The following is a 20,038-nucleotide window of genomic DNA, read 5'->3' as shown; positions in this document are numbered from 1 at the left end:
TCTCAAATACTTGCACATAGCGGCGGTATATGTACTGTATATTAGACGGAGTATTTCGAAAAAGAGGAAACGCAAATAATTCAGATATAATTGCGCATTATGCCAACCAAAGATGTAGTGAATGCCCAGGATGTGAGTTGTGAGTCGAGTTTTATTGTAAGTCTAATTGCGCTTTCATTCATCCGCATGGTTCTATGTGACATCTATTTATCGCACAGCAGCGCCCTTCAGGGTCTGAACAGTGCAGACGCCGCCAGACTCGGTGACCAGCTTGCCAATGCCAGTCTTGCCAAGCTTCTCAACAACAGCAGCGTCAAACACAACCTCCAAGTCACCAGTGGTAGTAAACCCAGGCTGGAAAGTCTCCCAAATCTTCTTCTTGGGATTCAGCACACCCTCAGGCTCGCCCGCCCAACCTTCAAAGAAGACACGGTCGCCAGCCTTGGAGCCCTCTGGAGGGGCAACCAGTTCCACCGGGCCCTTATCCTCGTCAACCTCGCCCTCCTTGACCTTGGGAGAGGCAGCCAGAACCATGGCGCAAGACTTGATTCCTCGCATCTTGACGGGCTTCAGGTTACACACAACTACAACCTTGCGACCCTGCATCTGTTCGAGGGGAATAAGGCCGTTAAGACCAGAGCAGACGGTTCGGCAGATTTGGCCCTCATATTCAGTGTAGTCCTCGTTGCCGGCCGGGTCGCCCATGGCAATGGTTGAGACGTACAGAGAGTCGGCGTCGGGGTGCTGTATGGCCTTGAGGATGTGACCGACACGGAGATCAATCAGGCAGGGCGACAAGGGAGCTGCGGCAGGGGCAGCTTTAGGCTGCTTGGGAGCCTTTTCCTTCTTTTCCTTCTTGGGCTTATCACCACCACCACCACCAACGGCGGCAGCGGCGGCACCCTTGGCCTCGTCAACCTTCTCCTTCACCTTTTCCTTGGTACGGTCAACCAAGCTGGCCTCCTTGTTTCCATCAACGGCGGCCGCAGCAGCGGCCTTCTCCTTCTTTAAGCGCTCCTTCTCAGCCTTGGCATCCACGGGGGGCTTGACGTAGCGAACGTCGTCCTGGTCAACCTGAATCTTCTGGTCCTCTTTGAGCTCAAGGCCAAATAGGGCAGAGTTCTGTACAAAGTCAAGGTGCCGGACGATGTGAGGGTGGCCCTTCTCGCCGGTTCGCTCATCGGGAGACCATTTGGCGACGATGGGGGAGAGGGTCTCATAAATTGCTACGTCTGCCTTGCTGGGCTTGCTGCCGAGAAGGGTGGTTCGGCTGGCGAGATGGCTGTTTAGGGTCTCAAGGATAGTGGCCTTGTCCTCGCCAGACTTGAGGCGGTCTGACGTGGTGAGCCACTGCTGGATTTCGGTCTCCTCGGTGGGAGTATATGTCTGGTTGGCGATGGAAGCCATTCTGCTCAATTGGGTGAGTGGAGCGGGGGAAAGGGCCCTGATGGTAGGACGAAGAGCTCGAAGGCGAAACAGTTTCGCTACGGTGGGTAGAGAATGTCGCCGGTTCTGTATGAAGGCGATTTCTCTTAATTGAGGTGTGGGTTATCTATGTCTGGACTGATAATTTTTTTAAAAAATGTCAAGTTCCAACGGCGGGGTTGTTTGACGTTGGTCAGCTCGGAGGGGCCACACCCAGTTGCACCATTTTGCAACAGCCAGTACCCCGTACCCCGTACTGAGTCAGTTCCTGGTGGCAGGGGGTAGCATGGCTCCTGCCTCTTGCGTCGCACCTGCAACCGTCCGTCACGCGAAGCACGTGACTACGCGCGACTTCGCGTTACCAGCGCCATGACTTTTAATTGAGACTGGCGCGTGCGCCCTTCACAACCCGTTCATATGCGCCGCCAATTCATTCTGGTTCACAATTGCTTCAATTTGGCATCAACTTTTGGATTCGACGGAAGAGGTCATATTTTGGAAACTTTGAGTTCATTTTTTGTTGAAGATACAAACTGTCAGCACAAATTCTCCGCTCAATCTCTCTTACTCCCCGAGTGGCAACTTGGGATCTGACTTGAGCCCTGCGAGTTTAAACGCAACATCCACCAAGACAAATACTACTGCGTGCGTTATACTGTCTTCCGCGGATATCAATTCGCGGCCACGACTATATCACCATCGGCATTACCACTTCATGATGGATATATTGTCGTCATCGGACGTTGAATCAGTCTCATCAGAAGCCCCGGCCATGACGAGCCCTCCGAGCTCGCCGCCTCCCATGGCATCGCCTAAGTCTGACGTATTACATCACATTACTGAAAATAGTCTCCTGAAGGAAGAGCGGGAGGCGCGTGATGAGAACAGAAAGGCAGAGGAACAAAAGGCAATTGCTGCTCGAAAACCAAGAAAGAAGAAGAAGGCCGAGACTAAATCAGAGCGCGAGGCCAAAGCTCGGGAGTTAGACGAGTTGCTAATGAAGAGCGCGGCTTTCAGTGATATCCTTACCAAGAAGACGCAAGTTCTTGGACGAGTTGGCAGCAGTCTTGATGGTAAGACGCTAGGCGAACATAATCTGCAAATGGCGAAGCAACCCAAATGCATGGTAGGAGGAACTATGCGCGACTACCAGTTAGAGGGCCTAACTTGGATGTTTGAGATTTGCTCTCAAGGCATGAGCGGGATTCTTGCCGATGAAATGGGATTAGGTTTGTAGCTGTCCCTTGACTTCCATGTCTTTGTGATGCTGACTAGATTAGGCAAAACTGTTCAGACCATTGCTTTGATCGCACTGCTCCGTGAACAGGAAAACTACCTCGGACCCCATCTCATCGTCGCGCCGTTGAGCACGCTGTCGAATTGGATGGACGAGTTCCACAAATGGACTCCATCCATTCCCGTCATCATGTATCATGGAAATCAAGCTCAACGCCAAGAAATCTTCCGGACTAATATGCTGAAGAACCTCAAAGGTGGCAGACCGACGACCAAATTTCCGGTTGTTTGCACTTCATATGAAATGGTTTTGCGAGATCAGCATAACCTGTCCCGGATCCAGTGGGAATTCATTATTATCGTACGTGCTAGGAAACCTAGCTGACAGGTCTACATATCTCTAATTTCACTACAGGATGAAGGACATCGGATGAAGAATGCAGAAGCCAAGCTCTTCCAGCAACTACGGCAATTCTCATCCGCGACAAGACTGCTAATTACAGGTACTCCTCTGCAGAACAACTTGAAAGAGCTTTGGTCATTGCTACATTTCTTGCTGCCGAATATCTTCACTGACTGGGAAGCATTCGAGTCATGGTTCGACTTTTCGGATTTGGAGGACGAGAGAAGCACCGAGGAATTTATTGCCGATCAGATGAAGCAGGACCTAGTTAAAAAGATCCATCTTATTCTACAGCCCCTGCTGTTGCGCAGAATCAAGCAGGATGTTGCGGCGTACCTGCCTAGAAAGCGGGAATATGTTCTGTTCGCGCCCATGACAAAGGAACAGACGGATCTCTACAATGTCTTTACCAACAAAGAGATTGATACGAGGCAATATCTTGAACAGAAAGTCACGGAAAAGGTCAATAGCGCGATGGCATCGGGCAGTTCAACTCGCGCATCCTCGCGATCTAGTAGTCGCACTGCGGCGGCTGCCAAGAAGAGTGGAAGCTCAAACAAAAGTACCATTTCTCTTCCCGTACGGCAAAGCCCCCGTGGCAAGAAAGCGGAAAACAAGCCAATATCCTCGATTCCAAATGCTTTTAGCCTGATGATGGGGAAGCGTTCAGCCAGCCAACCCCTGAAGGGAGACGCGCAGAAAACCCCGGCAACCCCGGCAAAGCAGGCCACAAAGAGGAAAAGCCCGCCAACCTCTGTGAGATCAGAGACAAAGAGTGCGAGATCAAGCCGTCACTCAACCCCAGCTAGCACTCGTGGTAGATCACAGAGAGGAAAGACATATGCAGAGGCGGACTCTGGTGAGGAAGACGCCCTGTCTGATGATGCATTCGAAGCCAAGCTCGCAGGTGAGGTAGAGAGCGAGGAGGAGGAGGAAGTCGATGAACTTCAATCACCGGAGGAAGTCGAGCGAGCCCAGACATTAGAACTTGCCAGTAAGTTTTGGGTAGCATTATGTTCAGAATCTAGCTAATTCCGTTATCCAGAAAAACAGTTGGCGCAGAAGAAACTGGGAAACCCGCTGGCTCAACTGAGACTCGTGTGCAACAGTCCTCACAATTTCTATAACCCCTGGGCTACATCCACCCACATTCCTGTCGATGAATCCATTATTACTTGCTCGGGCAAAATGCTGCTTCTCGATCGACTCCTGCAGAAGCTGTTTGATAGGGGTCACAAAGTCTTGCTATTCTCCCAGTTCAAAACCCAACTGGATATCCTGGAAGATTATAGTAGAGAGCTCCGAGGTTGGAATGTCTGCCGTATCGACGGATCTGTCCCGCAAGACAGCCGTCGCCAACAAATACATGACTTTAATAATGACGCTGACTATAACCTGTTCCTACTATCAACCCGAGCAGGCGGCCAGGGCATCAATCTGGCATCAGCGGACACTGTCATCCTCTTCGACAGCGATTTCAACCCGCAGCAAGATCTTCAAGCGCAGGACCGGTGCCACCGCATCGGCCAAACCCGCCCCGTCATCGTATATCGCCTCGCTACAAAGGACACAGTTGAGGAGTCTCTCCTAATGTCAGCGGACGCCAAGCGCCGTCTAGAAAAGCTCGTCATCAAAAAGGGTGGATTCAAGACTATGGGTCAGAAGATGGAGAATAAGGAACAACTTGATGCAGAGACGCTGCGGGCTTTGCTACTAAAGGATGGGCAGGTGTATGAGGCATCGGGGGGCGATCAGATCCTGAGTGACGAGGATCTTGACACGCTGTGTGACAGATCAGACGAGGCATATGAAAGAGCGGCCAGTGGTCTGGATGACGCAGATGGGTATCGTGTAGTTGAGACGGGTGCGGATTCTATAAAGATGGCGAGAAGGGAGTAGGGGTGCATTCCTGAAGCATCTCAAGCAATCAAAGCCAACCCCATAGTTTCAGTTTTGGAACCATGAAGGAATTCCATAAAAATCTTTCCCGTCGGCTCCCCAATGTTTGTTTCTTCAATTGCCATCGCAACCCACTCTGATGAAGTCAGGGTGCTGTTAAGAAGCCGCCCCTCTTATCTGTGACAGCAGAATAGTGCCATCCCTCGTGGCGGTACAACATCGACATGCAAGCTACAGGGGTCACATGTCATTGTATTTGTATTGGCGAGGCACTGCTTGGCTAGTTCCGATCCACGTTGGTGGCGTCGACAGGCCTCACACCTGTGAATTCTGTTGCAATCTCCTGTTTATTCCCGGATGGCATTCTAACCATCTTTGTATCCAACTCCCTTATCATGGAGTGTTGGGCTGGGCCAAGCTGGGCTTTACATACTTGGTCGACGCTGACGTTGTCAACTTTGAGACACTGCCCCTTTACTTTTTGCCGCCAGCTATTATCATTTATTTTAGAAGAATCTCGTTCCTAATCACACAGGCGTGGCTTGCAACCTGTAAAGACTCTTTCTCCCTGGGACACTAAAGACCAATATTCACATGCGTGATGGGTGCAATCCGGAAACTCCCGAAAATGGCCTGATTCTCATCCAGGGGCATATTGGTTAAACTTTCCACACCGCCTACTCGGTACATGTCTTTGTTCTTCTATTAAGCCTGTTTTCGTCCTTTTCTGCAGCACGCAGGTACAACATCATCCATACGCTACCTGGGTAGTTATATCTCATCCGCCTTGATTGAGGACACAACAGGCATTGCATCAGAAACCCGGGGAGAAACCTGTTCCTGTATACAACAATCCATATCGCCCGGCGTCAACTCACCTAGCTCTCGACAAGGGCCCCAGATCACGCAATGATATTCACGCGCGCCGTTTCCGCGACCAACTTCCTAGTAGCCAGCTCGGCACTTGGTTTCCAGGTGTTTGTGCTGTACCCATGGCACAAGGAGCTGGATACTGGATTCGCCGACCTCAAGAGAGAGCATCTGAAGGTCCTCGACGCGGTAGGGACGAGCCTGAGCGAACAGCAGCGAAAGACATTCCTGGATAACTGGAACGATTTGAAAAGTCAAAGCTCAAGAAGGTGGTGGTGGCTCTGATGACCCCTGTAAAAGATCATCTCGACCTTTACTCCTACATCTGGTGCACAGGCTTATGGTGTTGAACAGTTTCCATCTCATCGCCGAGCACGCCCCAAGTCCTGGCGAAGCGATACGCGCCACCAGAGATCGGATCGTAGCCGCCAAAGGAAATTCGCTTGTTGGCGCCGAGGCGACCGAAAAGATTGCGGGCGCCTCTTTGTACGCCCGATACGCCCTGGCCGGCTCATTCTGCTGCGCATTCACTCATGCCGTTCTGACTCCCGTCGACGTGTAAGCAAAGATGAACAGATCCCCTCCTCTCATACTTGCATGAGGACACAATAGCGTGATACTGGCGCCTATTCATACTCCCGACACGTGGCTTTGAGCTAAACTATTCCATGTGCAAAGTGTGAAAACGCGAATCCAGCTGGAGCCGACGAGATACAGCAGCAGTCTGTTTAAATCTGCGCGGCAAATTGCGTCGCACGAAGGGCTGGGCGCCTTTTCAACCGGGCTAGGCCCGACTGTTGTCGGCTACGGTCTCCAAGGAGCCTGCAAGTTCGGCGGATACGAGTTTTTCAAGGCCCGGGCTGTCGAACACCTTGGATATGAGAATGCGGTTCATAACCGAAGCGCCGTATACCTCGCGTCGGCTGCAACAGCCGAGTTCTTTGGCGATATTGCTCTTTGCCCCTTCGAGTCTGTCCGGATCCGGCTCGTGTCCCAGCCTACCTATGCGGACGGATTTGCGAATGCACTGATAAAGCTGGGCAGAGAGGAGGGCCTAGCAGGTCTATACTCTGGCCTTGGACCTATCCTTCTTAAACAGTACGTGTAGCCGAGCAGCCCGCCATGCGGGCGATGTGCCCAGTCTGTTGCGGTGTTTAACCCCATCTTCTATGTAGGATCCCTTACACCATGGCAACTTTCTTGGTTTACGAGAAAGCTATACAGGCGGCATATACCTACGTAGACAAGGCAAAGGTTTCCACGGCCGGCGCCACCGGGATCAACCTCGCCGCGGGGCTTGTAGCCGGCGTTGCCGCCGCAGTTGTCTCCCAGCCGGCGGACACGATCCTCAGCAAGGTCAACAAGGATAAGGGACTGGCGGGTGAGAGCGTCACTCGTCGCCTGGTCCGTATTGCGACTGGACTTGGGTGGCGCGGTGCTTTCACTGGCATGCAGGCCCGCTTGGTCATGGTTGGTGGCATGACTGCCGTACAGTTTGGCATATATGGCGACACGAAAAAAGTGCGTTTGTACATATCCCATGATGCACCTGCCGTTTTTTTTTTCGAAATTGACTAACAAGCACGGATGTAGCTTTTCGGGGCCGTTGACGGGGTAGAGTTGAGATGATGATTCAAGGCGTAAATGTAGATGGATCTGTTGTATAATAGACGCGGCACTCAATGAATGCTTTTGTAGAGAATGGTATCGGCCATGATCCGGCAGGTAGGATCCATATTAACCTCTTTTAATTTATTAATTACAAGCAAGGTAATATACCACAGCGACAGTTTTCGGGGGATTCATACACCTTGCAACTGATTTCCAGCTCCTATTGTCAAACTGCCAAGACTTTCAACACGGGGAAACAAAGTTGAAAACAAACAAACCAAATTCCGCCCCAACATTGCTCTTCAACTTCACACTCCAACTATACGCTATGCGAATCCGACCAGTGACGAGTTGACTATTTCCTGTTGTAATCCATGCACCACCTACGCCACTGTGCCGCATGGCTTCCGCTCAGAGCTGCAAGTCCTTCCTCAATGGGTAAAGAGAAAAATTCCCCTTGCTTCTTGACCAATCTGTGGTTGGTGAACGAGCCACACCAGCCGGGTGAACATGATCCAACTCGAGCTTCTCTCAACGTCAAAGCATGTTGACGGCATCAGGTTCTTTGTTTTTGATTGACCATATCGAAAAGCCAGACTACTAGAGAATTCCTCGTACGAGAATTACCTACACAATCAACTGCTACCCATGTACGCACAACTGCATAACCACAACCGCGGCCAACACTCGACACAAATTGACCAGTTGGACAATTCTTTTCACTGCGAAATGAAAGTCTATAAGCAACTATTACTAGTTTTCGCCCTTGGCGCCACGGCCCAACAGGCATCTCCTCTGCCAACCGGCCAACCGCCACTGCACACGTTCCCGCCCGTCATCGATTCTATACTACCGAGTTGGTCCCCAGCGGCGCGAGCTTGCCCACGACGCTAGATACAAAAGTTTCTGGAACGAGCTCAGGTTCCAGCTCTTCTGCCACCGAGACGACCGCTGCTTCTGCGTCGGGGTCGGGGTCGGGGTCGGCCGCAACCACGAGCGGCACCCGGACGTCGAGGGGCTCGGCGGCTCCAACGGCACAGGTGAACATTGCGCCCATTTTGGGAATTGCTGCCGCCGTTATGGTGCTCTAATTGTATGTTGTTCAAGGAAATAGAGCCTGTACCTTGTGCTCGGCCTTGGGAACAGAATCATGCAGCAGAGCCAACTCGGCCTGGACACTTATATCAGAGGGTAACGAGAGGTCATAATTGCCATGATTTCCTATACAATAGCAACGCAACTCTATGACGCAGATTGTAATTCCTATCCGATCCCGTATCTTACACTGGACTCCTGCACCCGAAACTCGATGCAACGCTGCTCCCTGAAAACGCCGCAATCAGTCCCTCGATACTCGAGTAGACGCCCAGACCGGTCGTCGCCAGCCCGCCCAGCATGTAAACCAAGTTAAAAAGGTTGAAAAACGGCCTCTTCAGAAACCCCCTCTTCCATCGAACAAGTCCTGTATCGACGTAATTGTACGTTCGGGTCTGGGGATCAAACTTCTCCTGCTCGGGAACCATGGCGTCCTTGTGAATCCAGAAACCCAGTGCCATTAGCGCGGGAAAGGTATAGCTAAAACTGAGCACGAAAAAGGCGCCGATAAGCCCCGAAATATAGGAGAACTGCGGGATGGCAGCGGCGACAATAAAGGCAATGGACCAGTACACGGGGACGGTGACCGCCCACATAATCTTTCCCTTGCGCACCGTCAGAGGCGGGAACTTGAATAGGCGCTCAAAGACCTCGATATAAATGACTTTGAGTCCAATGTTTCCGTACAGCCCAGCGGCAATGAGGCCAGTGACGAGGTTCATGACGTTGGTCGCGGTCTGGAAGCCATACGACGAGAGGCCCTGCATGACGGGATTGAAGGCGAACTGGCCCTGGTACGAGTAGACAAAGATGCCAAAGAACATGTACAGGCTGTAAATGAAGACCTGACCACACAAAAGACCCTTCCAAAAGTCCATGGGGTGGCGCATCTCGGCGAGGAAGGCCGTAAAGGTCATGCACCCGCCGTAGGAATACACGGCCTGGTTGAGACCGTTGAGAGAGGCGACGAAGCCGGTGCCGCCGCTGGCGAAGCCGTCGGGAGGAGTGCCTGCAAAGGTGCGAATCGGGCCAGGGCCAAAATTGTCGCCAAACGAAGCTTGCGTTGCCTTGAAGTTGGGGGGATAATGGACGACGACACCGACGCTGGATGAATTGTCTTAGTCTAATGGTTGCTGCCGGGAACTAAGGGAAAACTTACCAAATGAAGATGATGGCAACGTTGATCCAGACGGCAAAGTTTGCAATCCACCCAAATCGCTGCAGCGTCCTAATCTGGCCCAGGACAAACCCGGCCGCCATGAAGATGATAAGGCACGCTACAAAGCATATCCCGTTGCCATTCGAGCCGTTGTTGCCCTGCGAGATTTGCGAAATGGACTGTCCGTTGCTCAGGATGAGACTGCACACGGACAGGAGCAGCTGCAGGCCAAGCATGATGTTGAGAAGGGTTTGGGGAATGCGCCCAAAGATGCGAAAGTAGATGTCGCCATAGGTATGCATGGGGTAGCGGTCGGAATCGAGGCCGAGGAAGGCTTTCCATATAATCCAGCCCGAGCTGACAACCCAAATCAATCAACACTCTGATTTTACGGATACTTGGCAAAGACGGAAGAAGAAGAAGAACAAAACTTACTACCCGGCCATTGCGCCAAAGACAGTGTACAGCGCCACGCCAGGACCGTAGCCCATTTGCGCAAAGGCCCAGGGAGTCGAGAAGGGTCCCAGTACATCTGTTGTGATCAGGTAGAAGATGGATCCCCAGGAAGCCGTGCGGATGGCCCGGCTGGCTTGCTTCCATTCCCTTTCTGAGATGCCCGTGATGATTTCCTCGTCGCTGGAGTATACATCGGCTACCGACGTGGCAGGGTCGGTCTGGTGGCCCTTGGAGAAGCGACTCCGAAGCGTGTTCTTGACAGTCCGGGGCCCGCGCTTGTCAAGCAAGGCTTTGTTGGCGAGGGCTTCGTCGGCACGGGTTCGTTCCGCCCAGTACATGAACTCTTCAAAGGTGATGGTCGAATCGTTGCCGTGGATGGGCTGATGAACGACATCCTGGGGCGGTTTTTCGGCGACAGACAGACGAGGGTCGCCCTCGGCGCTGATCAAGCCCGGCGGCACGGACATTGTCTCTGGATCTGGGCAGCACGAGTCTATACGCTCCTCTCAATTGGGCTGGCAGGGTCCTGGGGAGAGCCCTCGTCTCGGATGTTGGACCTCAACACAAGGATTCTGGGGATCTAGAAGACTTGCACATGGGCGGTCAGAAACACGAGCAGGGCGTGGGCTAGATTAAAAGGAAATCCTACATGACGAAATGTCCCGTGATGAATGTAACGCTGCTGCCTCTACCCCCACGACCGTTATCTACAACACGCCGTACGTTGATCACGATAAGTGGCATCGGAACAAGATCGGCGTCCACGACTGAGCAAAGGTTCCCGACATGGCGCTTTTGGGCTAGAGAGTTTTGGGCTAGAGAGGCCACTCGGATAACTCGGTACGCTCAGATGGATCTGTTGTCAGTTGCGGATAGGCCGTTGAGTGGCGGCGAAGGGGACGAAAATTCGCCATTGTTGAGTAGTCTTGGTGGAGAAGCTTAATTGCAACACCAGAGTCATGACAATCGCCCAGACTTTCCGCACTCGGAAAAGCCTCGATCCACAAGGGCAGAGTGAAGTATCACGCGAAAAAAGGTGATGTTGCTGACATGTCCGTTTTATTGCTGGCGGATTTGTAGCAATGACGCGACAGTAATCCGAGGGAGTTTAGGGACCAGTTGACATGGAGGGCTCGTGAGTCGGCAGTAGCCACCCAGACCCTAGAGGGGCCTGGAAGGCGTGACTATCAAGGCTAGTCTGAAAAGGTAATTGCAAAGTAAAACTCCGACCTCTGATCAATTTTTTCCTACCTACCTGCTGTTGTAAAAGCGACGACGCTTCGACAGAGACGACGCTTCGACAGAGGCGCCGCGGCAACTCTCGCGGGACAGAGCCTCGGGAGGTGACTCGTGAGTATTCCAACGGCTTCTAGATGGAATTGTACAGTAATTGCCTTGAGAGGGTAATCCAGCCGCTCTCGGTCATACCAGGCCAAGTGCTCCGCTCACACACGGAGGAACCCGATCCGCCCCTGCGGTAGTACCATGTGGCATAAAGAGGGAAGCTTGGCTAATAAAATACGGTTGCGCCTTTATACATGTTTAAAAGGGCAAGTGCAAAGACAAATGCTTGCGGCAACTCAGCTGCGTCATTGCCTAGCCTCTAGTGTTGGTTTCAATGTTCCGACCTCCACGGACATCAAGCGTTGCAGAATACAACCCGCTGTAAGTGGCTGGGCTGGCGTTCCCATGAACCAGACCTAACTAGATCGACGAATCATGGAACCTCCGATTCAACGCCTTTCGCGGCAAATCTGTGCCGTCCGCGGATCCGACGGCGGCTCCCTCGGCGCAGACACGTCTTGCTCCACCTGTCGCGGTTGGCTGAGGGTGTTTCGAGCACGCAGTTTGCGGAGTAGCCATAAGAGGCGTGCTTGTTAAAGAGTCGGTTTCTCTTTGTGATACGGAAATTGCTCTCAGGGAGCTTAAGGGGGGATGGTTGGTGACAACTAACTAGACAAGCACATGGGTCTCTGCGTAACCCGACAAATCCATCCCGGAATTGAGAACATATCGGCGAAGGGAATTTGGTACTATATCCAGTCTCGGGCGTCGTCTCTGTCGAGGTATTACATGCCGCTTTGCTATCTCTCCTCAGTCTGCTGTTGGTAGGTTACACATCCTCCCATGCCGAAGCCTCAGACTATGGACCGCGATACCTCATACAAGGTTCACCCAAGGACTCTCGTCGAGACAGCTGCCATTCAAGATACAGTTGACGAAATTCTTCATCTACATACATCGCTCTAGTCGTGCTCGAGTCGCGTGATTCGCATTGGGATATTACTGTGGTACATGAACCATGCATTGCAATAGTTCCACTCGTGATTCGGGTCGGGCAGCCGGATCTTTTGGTTTTCGGACCGGGTTAGCAAGCCTCGTTCATCTTTGCAGTCACAGTGGGAGGCAACAAGTATTGTGCATGCATGCGTGCGTGCTCGGGTAGCGGCACGGCGAGACATGTCGCGGGTAACACTTACATGGAACATGCTGTACAACGTGGCCATGAGCTTGTACATTTCCACCTTGGCGAAATGCTTCCCCGTACAGGCGCGGCTGCCTGCACCGAACATGAGATCCCCAGCTTCCTCCATTTGTCGCCGACGACAGATGAACTGGTCGCTGCCCTCGTCGCGCCTTTGTAGCCAGCGTTCCGGGACAAACCGGTCGACGTGTTCCCCGAAAACGCCGACATCCCTCGTCACAACGGCCGGGTTGATGCCGACGTTTGTGCCGGCCGGGATGAAGCGGCCATCTGGAAGTTGGAAACCGGCCGCGGGCACCTCTCGCTCAAACATCAAGCCCACGGCTGGATTCAAACGCGCCGCCTCCCGGATGACGGCATCTAGATAAGGGAGCCTGTGGATGTCCTTCCACTGGGCAGGCAGAGAGAGCCGGGCCGTTTTCAGCTCGCTTTGCAGCCTCGTTTGCGCTTCGGGGCATTTACCAAGATGGTACACGATAGGCCTCAGAGCTCCAGCCGTCGAATCGCCTCCCGCCAAAACGTTGAGCATCAGCCAGTTCACTAGTTGATTGCTGTCCGCAACATCGGGATGGACGTCTCTGAGCCCGTGGTACTTGTCTATAAATGTGTCTACCTTGGCTCGTGCCAGGCTTCCTTCAGCAAGTCTCTTTTGGTAGTCAGCCAGGCGGGCAACCGTGTACAGTAGACCGTTGACTAATGGCTTTGGACCGATTCGGTAGAAGGGATTCTTGTCGAGCCAGTTATCGAGCCAAGGCGCTTGAGACACCTACCCCGTTGCAGTGAATCAATGAGCTATACTATTGAACAACACTTGTATTTTCCGGCATCTTACTTACCGGCGCAAAGTAGCGAAGGCCGTCTGTCGATTCCTTAATCATGCCTTGGACATCTCTTTCTTCCTCGATGAAGCCGTAGTGCTCCCCAAAGGTAACATTGGCGGCAAAATCCCAAGCAACTGATAAGCCAAGTCAGCGTCTTGTGAAATACCACGACACCCTCAAGTTTGGGCTGTTCTCACAGTATGTAAGCCAATCCTCCATCATGCAGACCGTATCCGGGTTAGGGTCTTCGGCGAACTTGTTCCCGAGTTTATGGACAAGCTTCTGAATGGTTTCGTCCATCAGCGGCTCAAGCTCGAGGATCTTGTTCAAGGTCCAAAACCCGGCAATTGGCCGGGCATATGTTCTGTGAAACTCCTCATCGTGTGTGTTGAAGATGTTGGAGATTCTCTGGCCGTTGACAACCACATCGTTGACACTGTACATTTTGCTCTAGCCACAACAGTAAGCTCATGGTTTGTTTCTTTTTTTCTTCTTTTTATTCTAACCTTTTTCCATGCGTTCTTAGCTGTGCTGGCATACACCTCTTTGATCAACTTGGCATCACTTAAACTAATCGTATTGGGTCCAATCCGAACGGCCTGGCCCCATTTCCGATGCCATCCTCGGGTAACCGCGTCCACATTACCGCGGGTTGTTAGAAAAGCCCTCCATGTGTCGGTGAACTTGGATGCGAATGGACCCGGGAATGTTCCAAGAGGCGAGAAGAAAGCCCGCCAGATCAATTTACCAATGACATAGAGCAAGAGTATAGAAACGAGTTGAACCATGATATTGGTCGGAATCGACATGGCGGATGAATGCTGACGGCCACACTGGTTCTCCGTCCTGCATTTAGACTACACGTGTAATAGCAGGCCAAGGTGTCCTGGATTTGCATGATTCCGTCTGATCAGGTTGACTCAAACAACGAGGCGGCGGGGAAAGACACAAACTGTCCGAACAAAACATTATACCTTACCCACTTTCCGATATGACAGGTCTTGCAGCCATGTGAATCTGGGAAACCGCTTTTCCCTACTCGTACTTTGGAGGGGTTGCCCACCCTGTTGGAGACATTCTAACCTGATTGACTAATTGCGGCGCGTAACACCAACAATGCAACCCGTCTGTTGGTTTCAACAGGTCTCGGGCCTGCTAGAGAGCACTGCAGAACCGACGGGACTTGTTGATAGAAGCTGTCTCTGTGCTGGCCGGTATTCCTCGGGCGCCCACTTGGGATAAGGAAACATTCCGAAGGCTACGGACTTCGGAGTATAAGTTGCGCTCATTCTTTTCTGACCTGTGGCTAGTGAGGAAATATCGACTTTTCAGGCTCAATTCAAACAATAGCAGAAGTCTTTCAGCTGCCTTGGCCTCGTCGCTGAACCAGGCTCAAGCTGATGATTTGCTCAAAGTCTGTGTACAAACTCAGCTTGCTTTTGGTGTGCCACAGCTGTTGTCTGACGTCGGTCAATTGTGTATTGACTACCGGACACACAAAAGACAAAGAGATGTGCCCCGCAGGTCGGTCCGACTTAAGAAACATTGAACCAATAAACTGGGCTGACATGACTTATTTATAATATGACAGCCTTCCGAGCTACACATGACAGGTTATCCTCCATTCTATGGCTTATCCGGCGTCTATAATATGGAATGTTTTTGCCTAAAGATTGCAGCAAGTGTCGTCTTCTAGCTTTGCTAAGAGCGATTAGCTAACCGCTGGAAGGTTCCTTGGGATATCATCAAGTGTGATGAATTCGCAATCTGGCAATGACGTCCGGCCTTGCAAACAATGAAGATTCGCGGAGCAACCATCGGAGAGATGTCCACCCTACGAGTTTTAAAGGTGCCGTCCAGCATCGAGGCACCGCATTACTAGACAGCTCTTTGAGTCGACCTCATGGAAGGTTACGCTGATTGGCGCCATCTCAACTCGCTGTAATGGTTGCCTGAGCGGATGAAACTAGATATGAATGAATTCTTGGAGCGTTTTGAAAGGAGCCTCAACAGCTCTGGTACCTTTCTTGATGCTCTGGTCTGTAGAGAAAAACTGCCCGGGTGACAAGTGATCTTTGGCCATGGACGCCTGGAGACAGAGGAGAGGCGGCTGAGCAATTGCCACCAAGCAGTGAGTCCTAAAAAATATTATCCAACTCTGGGAGCAAATGTCCGGCCAGATCCAAGAGCTCCCCGACTTCCGAACTGTCATGCCTGAGTGCGTTGGCAACTATAGATCTAGAATTGACAATACATCACAGGCGACATGCCTTTGTCGAAACCATTATGAGCTATCCGGTAGATTAGTTTCGTATTAGGTTGAGTGTAAGCTTGCTGAGAGTCGGCGATCCATGAACAAGCTTGGACATGGCAGTGATGGGCTGTTGTATACCCGGGAACCAGCCCTCCTGGAACAGTATTACCCATTTGAGGCACACCCTAGCTTGCAAGCCCAGCACTCTGCAACATTGTCTTTGCTAAACCAAGACTTATCGTGGAGAATGTAGGTCCGACGAGAACATGTTGTGCGGCTATAGCGTGCGGGTTCTCCCACGGCTAGATAGTTTTCTCGCATTTTATGACCCGCCGCAGTGAGCTTCTCGTTTTGCATCAGCTCCTGCTCGACAGATGGAGCGGTAATCTCATCGTTGTCAAACTCCGTGTCGCAGTTATCAAGTTCAGTGCGCTACTGAGGTCCATGTCGATCCCAACACAGCGGTTAGGAGGGCAGTCACTCTGGTGCGCTCTGCAGACATTCTGCCAGATAATGTGGCATCATGGGAGATTAAGCGCATTTGTATTGAGTAAGATTTATCAGACGGAATAACCGCTGCTGGGTGACTTGTTACAACTTTGTCGTTTCATAGCATGGGTAGAGTACTTGTCTTGGGCCGCAACAACAGACTGCTACGAGCAGTCGTATTTTGCTCCATTTTCAATACTCAGGATACAATATATTTTCCCTTCAACTATCACTATCAAATTGATCAGCAACACTATTGACACATGGATTGTGGTGGGGGGGACGGGACGGCTCACCCGGCCAAGGACAACCCTTGCTAGCCATGCTGTCGCCTGTCCGAAAAGTGAAGTTCCGCCAAACTATTCGACGGGAACTAGAGCCCGCCTCAGCCGTTAAACATTTGAGCCACTGAAAAGACCTTGTTGGCGTTGAGCGGTCAAGGCTCATCCGGCTTCTATCTAGATCACGGCAACACGGATGGAGTTGACAAAGAGGGGTGATCAACACGAGGACTCACTCCGTACTCCGTACGCTGCTCTGCTCTTGCCGGTCAATATCGGGGCCTGCTGAGACATTGGTTTGGTGCACTTGTGACAGAAGAGACGTTGTGGCACACCGAGTTGCTAGATCCATGCTCAGGGATCACATGCCACATCTCAACTATACCTCTTGAACAGCATCGTAAGCTAGTATACAATCATGCAGCAGCGTGATCAAGCCGATGCTAGTGTACACCTCCTCCGTACACGGATGCTGATTCCGATGACCCAGTCGGCGCCGCCACGTGCCAACACCGCTCTGTGGCTTGTTGACTCCCGTCTCCAAGTCCCACTTGATGGCCGTGATGGCGTTCGGAAATCTGGTAATACGTAGTACTAGTAGTAGTTACTCCCAGACACGGGTTGGGATCTCGGGCAGAGACACTGACAGCGGGCGACCGTGCGCGCGCAGTTGTGCGCTCGACTCCATGTACAGACAGTCTTGAAGTTGCCCACGGCCAAGTAGCTACATGCTACTCCGTAACATGTCCCCGTATCTCATCATGTAGCTCGAGTTATGTAAAGACCTCACCGGGTCAAGCGTGTCCTTGCTCCCACGGCGTTGCCCGTGTCATTCGAAATTCGGGACTGGGTGCCACCGTCTACCCCGGCTGGCTCATGACTGTGGTCAAGATTCAAGAATCCTCAGGATGCCCGCAAAACCAACGACGAATCCTCGGACCAATGAACGAGTCGCGAAGACATGTCCAACTTTTTTTTTTCTCCTCGTTCGCAACCACTTCCGTGGTTGCTCAGAAAGTGGGCAGGGTAGAGGGCTTTCCCGCCCACAATCCAGAGCCATGGATTGGATATTGCATGCATCAAGATGGAATGGAAATCAGCGCCCGAGGCTCAGCTCAGCCCAGACCCTGCCCAGCCAAGAGTCAAGATCCAACGCGGTGGATATGGTGGAGGCCCAAGAGTGGCTTCTGGGTGCCGGATGAGGTTCCGCTGTCAAAAGCAATTTACATACGAATCTTCCGAGGCAACCTTGTCCTTCCCTTGCTGATTAGCTGTCGAGGCAGCTCCAATCCCAGGGTCCGGCATGTCTTTGACAACGGGGGTGGAAAATGACCTGTCTTCTATGCCAACTTGCACATGTCATGCTGTGGACGTGCCACCGTCGACGAATTCGCCTCCGCAGCCCATCCCCAACAATGCAGAGTACAACTGTATAGCACCTGGAACAGCCGAGTCTCTCTGGTGAAGCAGAGACTACTTTTTCGTACAGAGTACGGAGTAGTGATATACAATACTACCCTGCAGGTGGACTCTTCCGTCTGGAACGGCGGCGCCGTCTTTTCCCTCCCGAGCTTCTCTCTGCTCCGCCTCGGGGTGCTGTGTAACAGTGTAACCAGGGGCAAGCGAATATGGGCCGTTGATCTGCGCGGAGGGCCTTGGTGCACGGCAGAGGTTGGCTACGAGGTACGGAGTACTAGTAGTTGCATGCCTTGGTCCGATTTGCAAATGCAAGCTTGTCCAAGTATCAAGGGCCGGTAGATTTTCCTGTGCAACCCAAGAGAAGGCATGGCTTCTAGAGATGGGGCCCCAATATCGCTTATAGATAGAGTCGGGGTGGCATCTTCAAACAAGGCCTTGATGGCTTGGCCGACCTACCGACACAGTGACTCTGTACAGTCAAATGATGGCGTCGATGATGGCTCAAAGAGCAGAGATGCCAGCGGCGGACGCGGACTACCCAGCACAAAGCAAGTCCGGAAGCCTAAAGGTAATCGTTTGGGTTGCTGCCGGGCTGCCGACCTTGTTTGTCCTCATGCGCTGCTACACGCGGATATGTCTAAGGAGAGTATTTGGCGTTGATGACTCTTTCATGGTGGCGGCCGTGGTATGTCGAGCCTCTTTTTTTTTCAACCAATTCAACTTTTGACCCCTCGGAAAGGCATTCTCCTGACGGTTTCCTCCAAAGATTCTCTTGATTGCGTATGCTGCCGTCCTTACCGTAGCCGCAGATAAGGGGCTGGGCCGGCATCTTGAATATGTTGCCCAAAACCCAAAGGATGCAATGGATGTTGCGCTGCTGAGCTTTGTGTCACAGCCGCTAGTCATTATGTCGTGTGCCTTTGGGAAAACCAGCTTCGCCTTGACTTTGATCCGGGTGGCAGCACAGCACTGGGTCATGGTGTTACTTTGGTTCATCATCATTTCCATGAACATTTTGCACATGCTGATTTCCATTTTTGTCTTTACTCGCTGCGAGGACCCTCGCCACCTTTGGAATCCCAGTATTCCTTCCAACTGTTGGTCGGCCAAGGCGTTTGACGACCTGTCTCTATTCATAGGTTGTAAGTGTCATTTGCATATGAAAACTTGCCTTCTTCCTCGCTGCTCCCACTAATGGTTCTCATTCTCGTAGCATATTCGGCCGCAACCGACTTTATTCTCGCTTTGCTTCCATGGGTAATCCTCTGGAAACTCCAGATGAAGAAGCGGGAAAAGTTTGGAGTTGCCGTGGCTATGAGCCTCGGCATTTTGTACGTTGTTCCATATGCCACGCCACGTTCTTCCATCTCAGATAGATGCAGAATCGGGGTTCCGTCGCAAGATGCCCTTATTATACGCCGGGATATTGCAGATGCAAACTAACAAACTTCTTCCCAGTGCCGGTTCCATTGCCATCATCAAGATCCAGTATCTTGTCGCAAACACTGATGGCAAGGACATCACTTACTCCCTTGCGTCGCTTCTGGGGTATGTCGCCGTCCTGGCGCGCACATGACATGATTGGCGTCTGTTCGCTTGCTAACTGCCCTGTAGATGGGCTGGAGTAGAGAACGGCGTAATTCTGCTAGGCGCCTGTGTTCCAACCTTGCGGCCATTGCTCAAGAAGATATTCCCCGGGTCTTCAGCCAAGAAGGAAGAGCCGTCCAATGACAGCAGCGAGCTCATCACCTTTACCAATTTCAACATGTTTGCTCCAAAAGCCAGACGAGGACACTGGAGTACTACAGTCGGAACCGAGATTCATCAAGAGGCAGACGACCAAAGCGAGCGGAGCATCCTCAAACGAGCCCCTGAAGAAAGCGAAAATATTGAGGTTGCTCACCGTCTAAGTCGAGGAGCCTGTAGGACGCAGTCCAACGATTCACCGCATCACATTAAGAAGACAATAGAGGTTGACGTCATTTACGATCAACCATGAATCTTCTGTCACTTCGATTCTCGATATTGCGCGATTGATACCTAGATGTATTTCGAATGCGGATGAGATACACGGCTGTGTATTTTATATACCTGCCGAATCTCAAAAGGCTGGGCTTGCCCTGTGATTGTGCTGC

General features: G+C 51.9%; 6 protein-coding genes across 6 annotated transcripts; 3 read left to right on the top strand and 3 right to left on the bottom strand.

Annotated features, from left to right (window-relative positions):
* Positions 1-207: 207 nt before the first annotated feature.
* On the bottom strand, positions 208-1,407 carry MAA_04805 (Glutathione S-transferase/chloride channel; the record flags this gene model as incomplete). The annotated part of the gene is made up of 1 exon (XM_007822901.1): positions 208-1,407. One exon carries the CDS (start codon positions 1,405-1,407, stop codon positions 208-210), a length of 1,200 nt encoding a protein of 399 aa, XP_007821092.1.
* A 790-nt stretch (positions 1,408-2,197) lies between these two features.
* Positions 2,198-4,963, top strand: MAA_04806 (SNF2 family DNA-dependent ATPase; the record flags this gene model as incomplete). Its single annotated transcript, XM_007822902.1, has 4 exons — positions 2,198-2,654; positions 2,706-3,022; positions 3,077-4,058; positions 4,110-4,963. The coding sequence occupies 4 exons, from the start codon at positions 2,198-2,200 to the stop codon at positions 4,961-4,963; spliced, it is 2,610 nt and encodes an 869-aa protein (XP_007821093.1).
* Positions 4,964-5,872: 909 nt separating this feature from the next.
* Positions 5,873-7,411, top strand: MAA_04807 (mitochondrial phosphate carrier protein; the record flags this gene model as incomplete). Its single annotated transcript, XM_007822903.2, has 4 exons — positions 5,873-6,102; positions 6,170-6,391; positions 6,512-6,931; positions 7,009-7,411. The coding sequence occupies 4 exons, from the start codon at positions 5,873-5,875 to the stop codon at positions 7,409-7,411; spliced, it is 1,275 nt and encodes a 424-aa protein (XP_007821094.2).
* An 877-nt stretch (positions 7,412-8,288) lies between these two features.
* Positions 8,289-10,621, bottom strand: MAA_04808 (transmembrane amino acid transporter; the record flags this gene model as incomplete). Its single annotated transcript, XM_007822904.1, has 5 exons — positions 8,289-8,531; positions 8,568-8,622; positions 8,729-9,643; positions 9,699-10,055; positions 10,134-10,621. 5 exons carry the CDS (start codon positions 10,619-10,621, stop codon positions 8,289-8,291), a joined length of 2,058 nt encoding a protein of 685 aa, XP_007821095.1.
* A 1,779-nt stretch (positions 10,622-12,400) lies between these two features.
* On the bottom strand, positions 12,401-14,269 carry MAA_04809 (Cytochrome P450 CYP531D7; the record flags this gene model as incomplete). The annotated part of the gene is made up of 5 exons (XM_007822905.2): positions 12,401-12,502; positions 12,635-13,405; positions 13,476-13,594; positions 13,658-13,910; positions 13,967-14,269. 5 exons carry the CDS (start codon positions 14,267-14,269, stop codon positions 12,401-12,403), a joined length of 1,548 nt encoding a protein of 515 aa, XP_007821096.2.
* Positions 14,270-18,387: 4,118 nt separating this feature from the next.
* MAA_04810 (uncharacterized protein) lies at positions 18,388-19,902 on the top strand (the record flags this gene model as incomplete). Its single annotated transcript, XM_007822906.1, has 5 exons — positions 18,388-18,588; positions 18,670-19,045; positions 19,117-19,234; positions 19,362-19,451; positions 19,518-19,902. The coding sequence occupies 5 exons, from the start codon at positions 18,388-18,390 to the stop codon at positions 19,900-19,902; spliced, it is 1,170 nt and encodes a 389-aa protein (XP_007821097.1).
* Between the last annotated feature and the right edge of the window lie 136 nt (positions 19,903-20,038).

The sequence above is a fragment of the Metarhizium robertsii genome (assembly GCF_000187425.2).
Source record: "Metarhizium robertsii ARSEF 23 chromosome Unknown MAA_Scf_1, whole genome shotgun sequence".
Classification (NCBI taxonomy): domain Eukaryota; kingdom Fungi; phylum Ascomycota; class Sordariomycetes; order Hypocreales; family Clavicipitaceae; genus Metarhizium; species Metarhizium robertsii.
The sequence above is the reverse complement of the archived record's forward strand: the minus strand, read 5'-3'. Positions and strand labels throughout refer to the sequence as shown.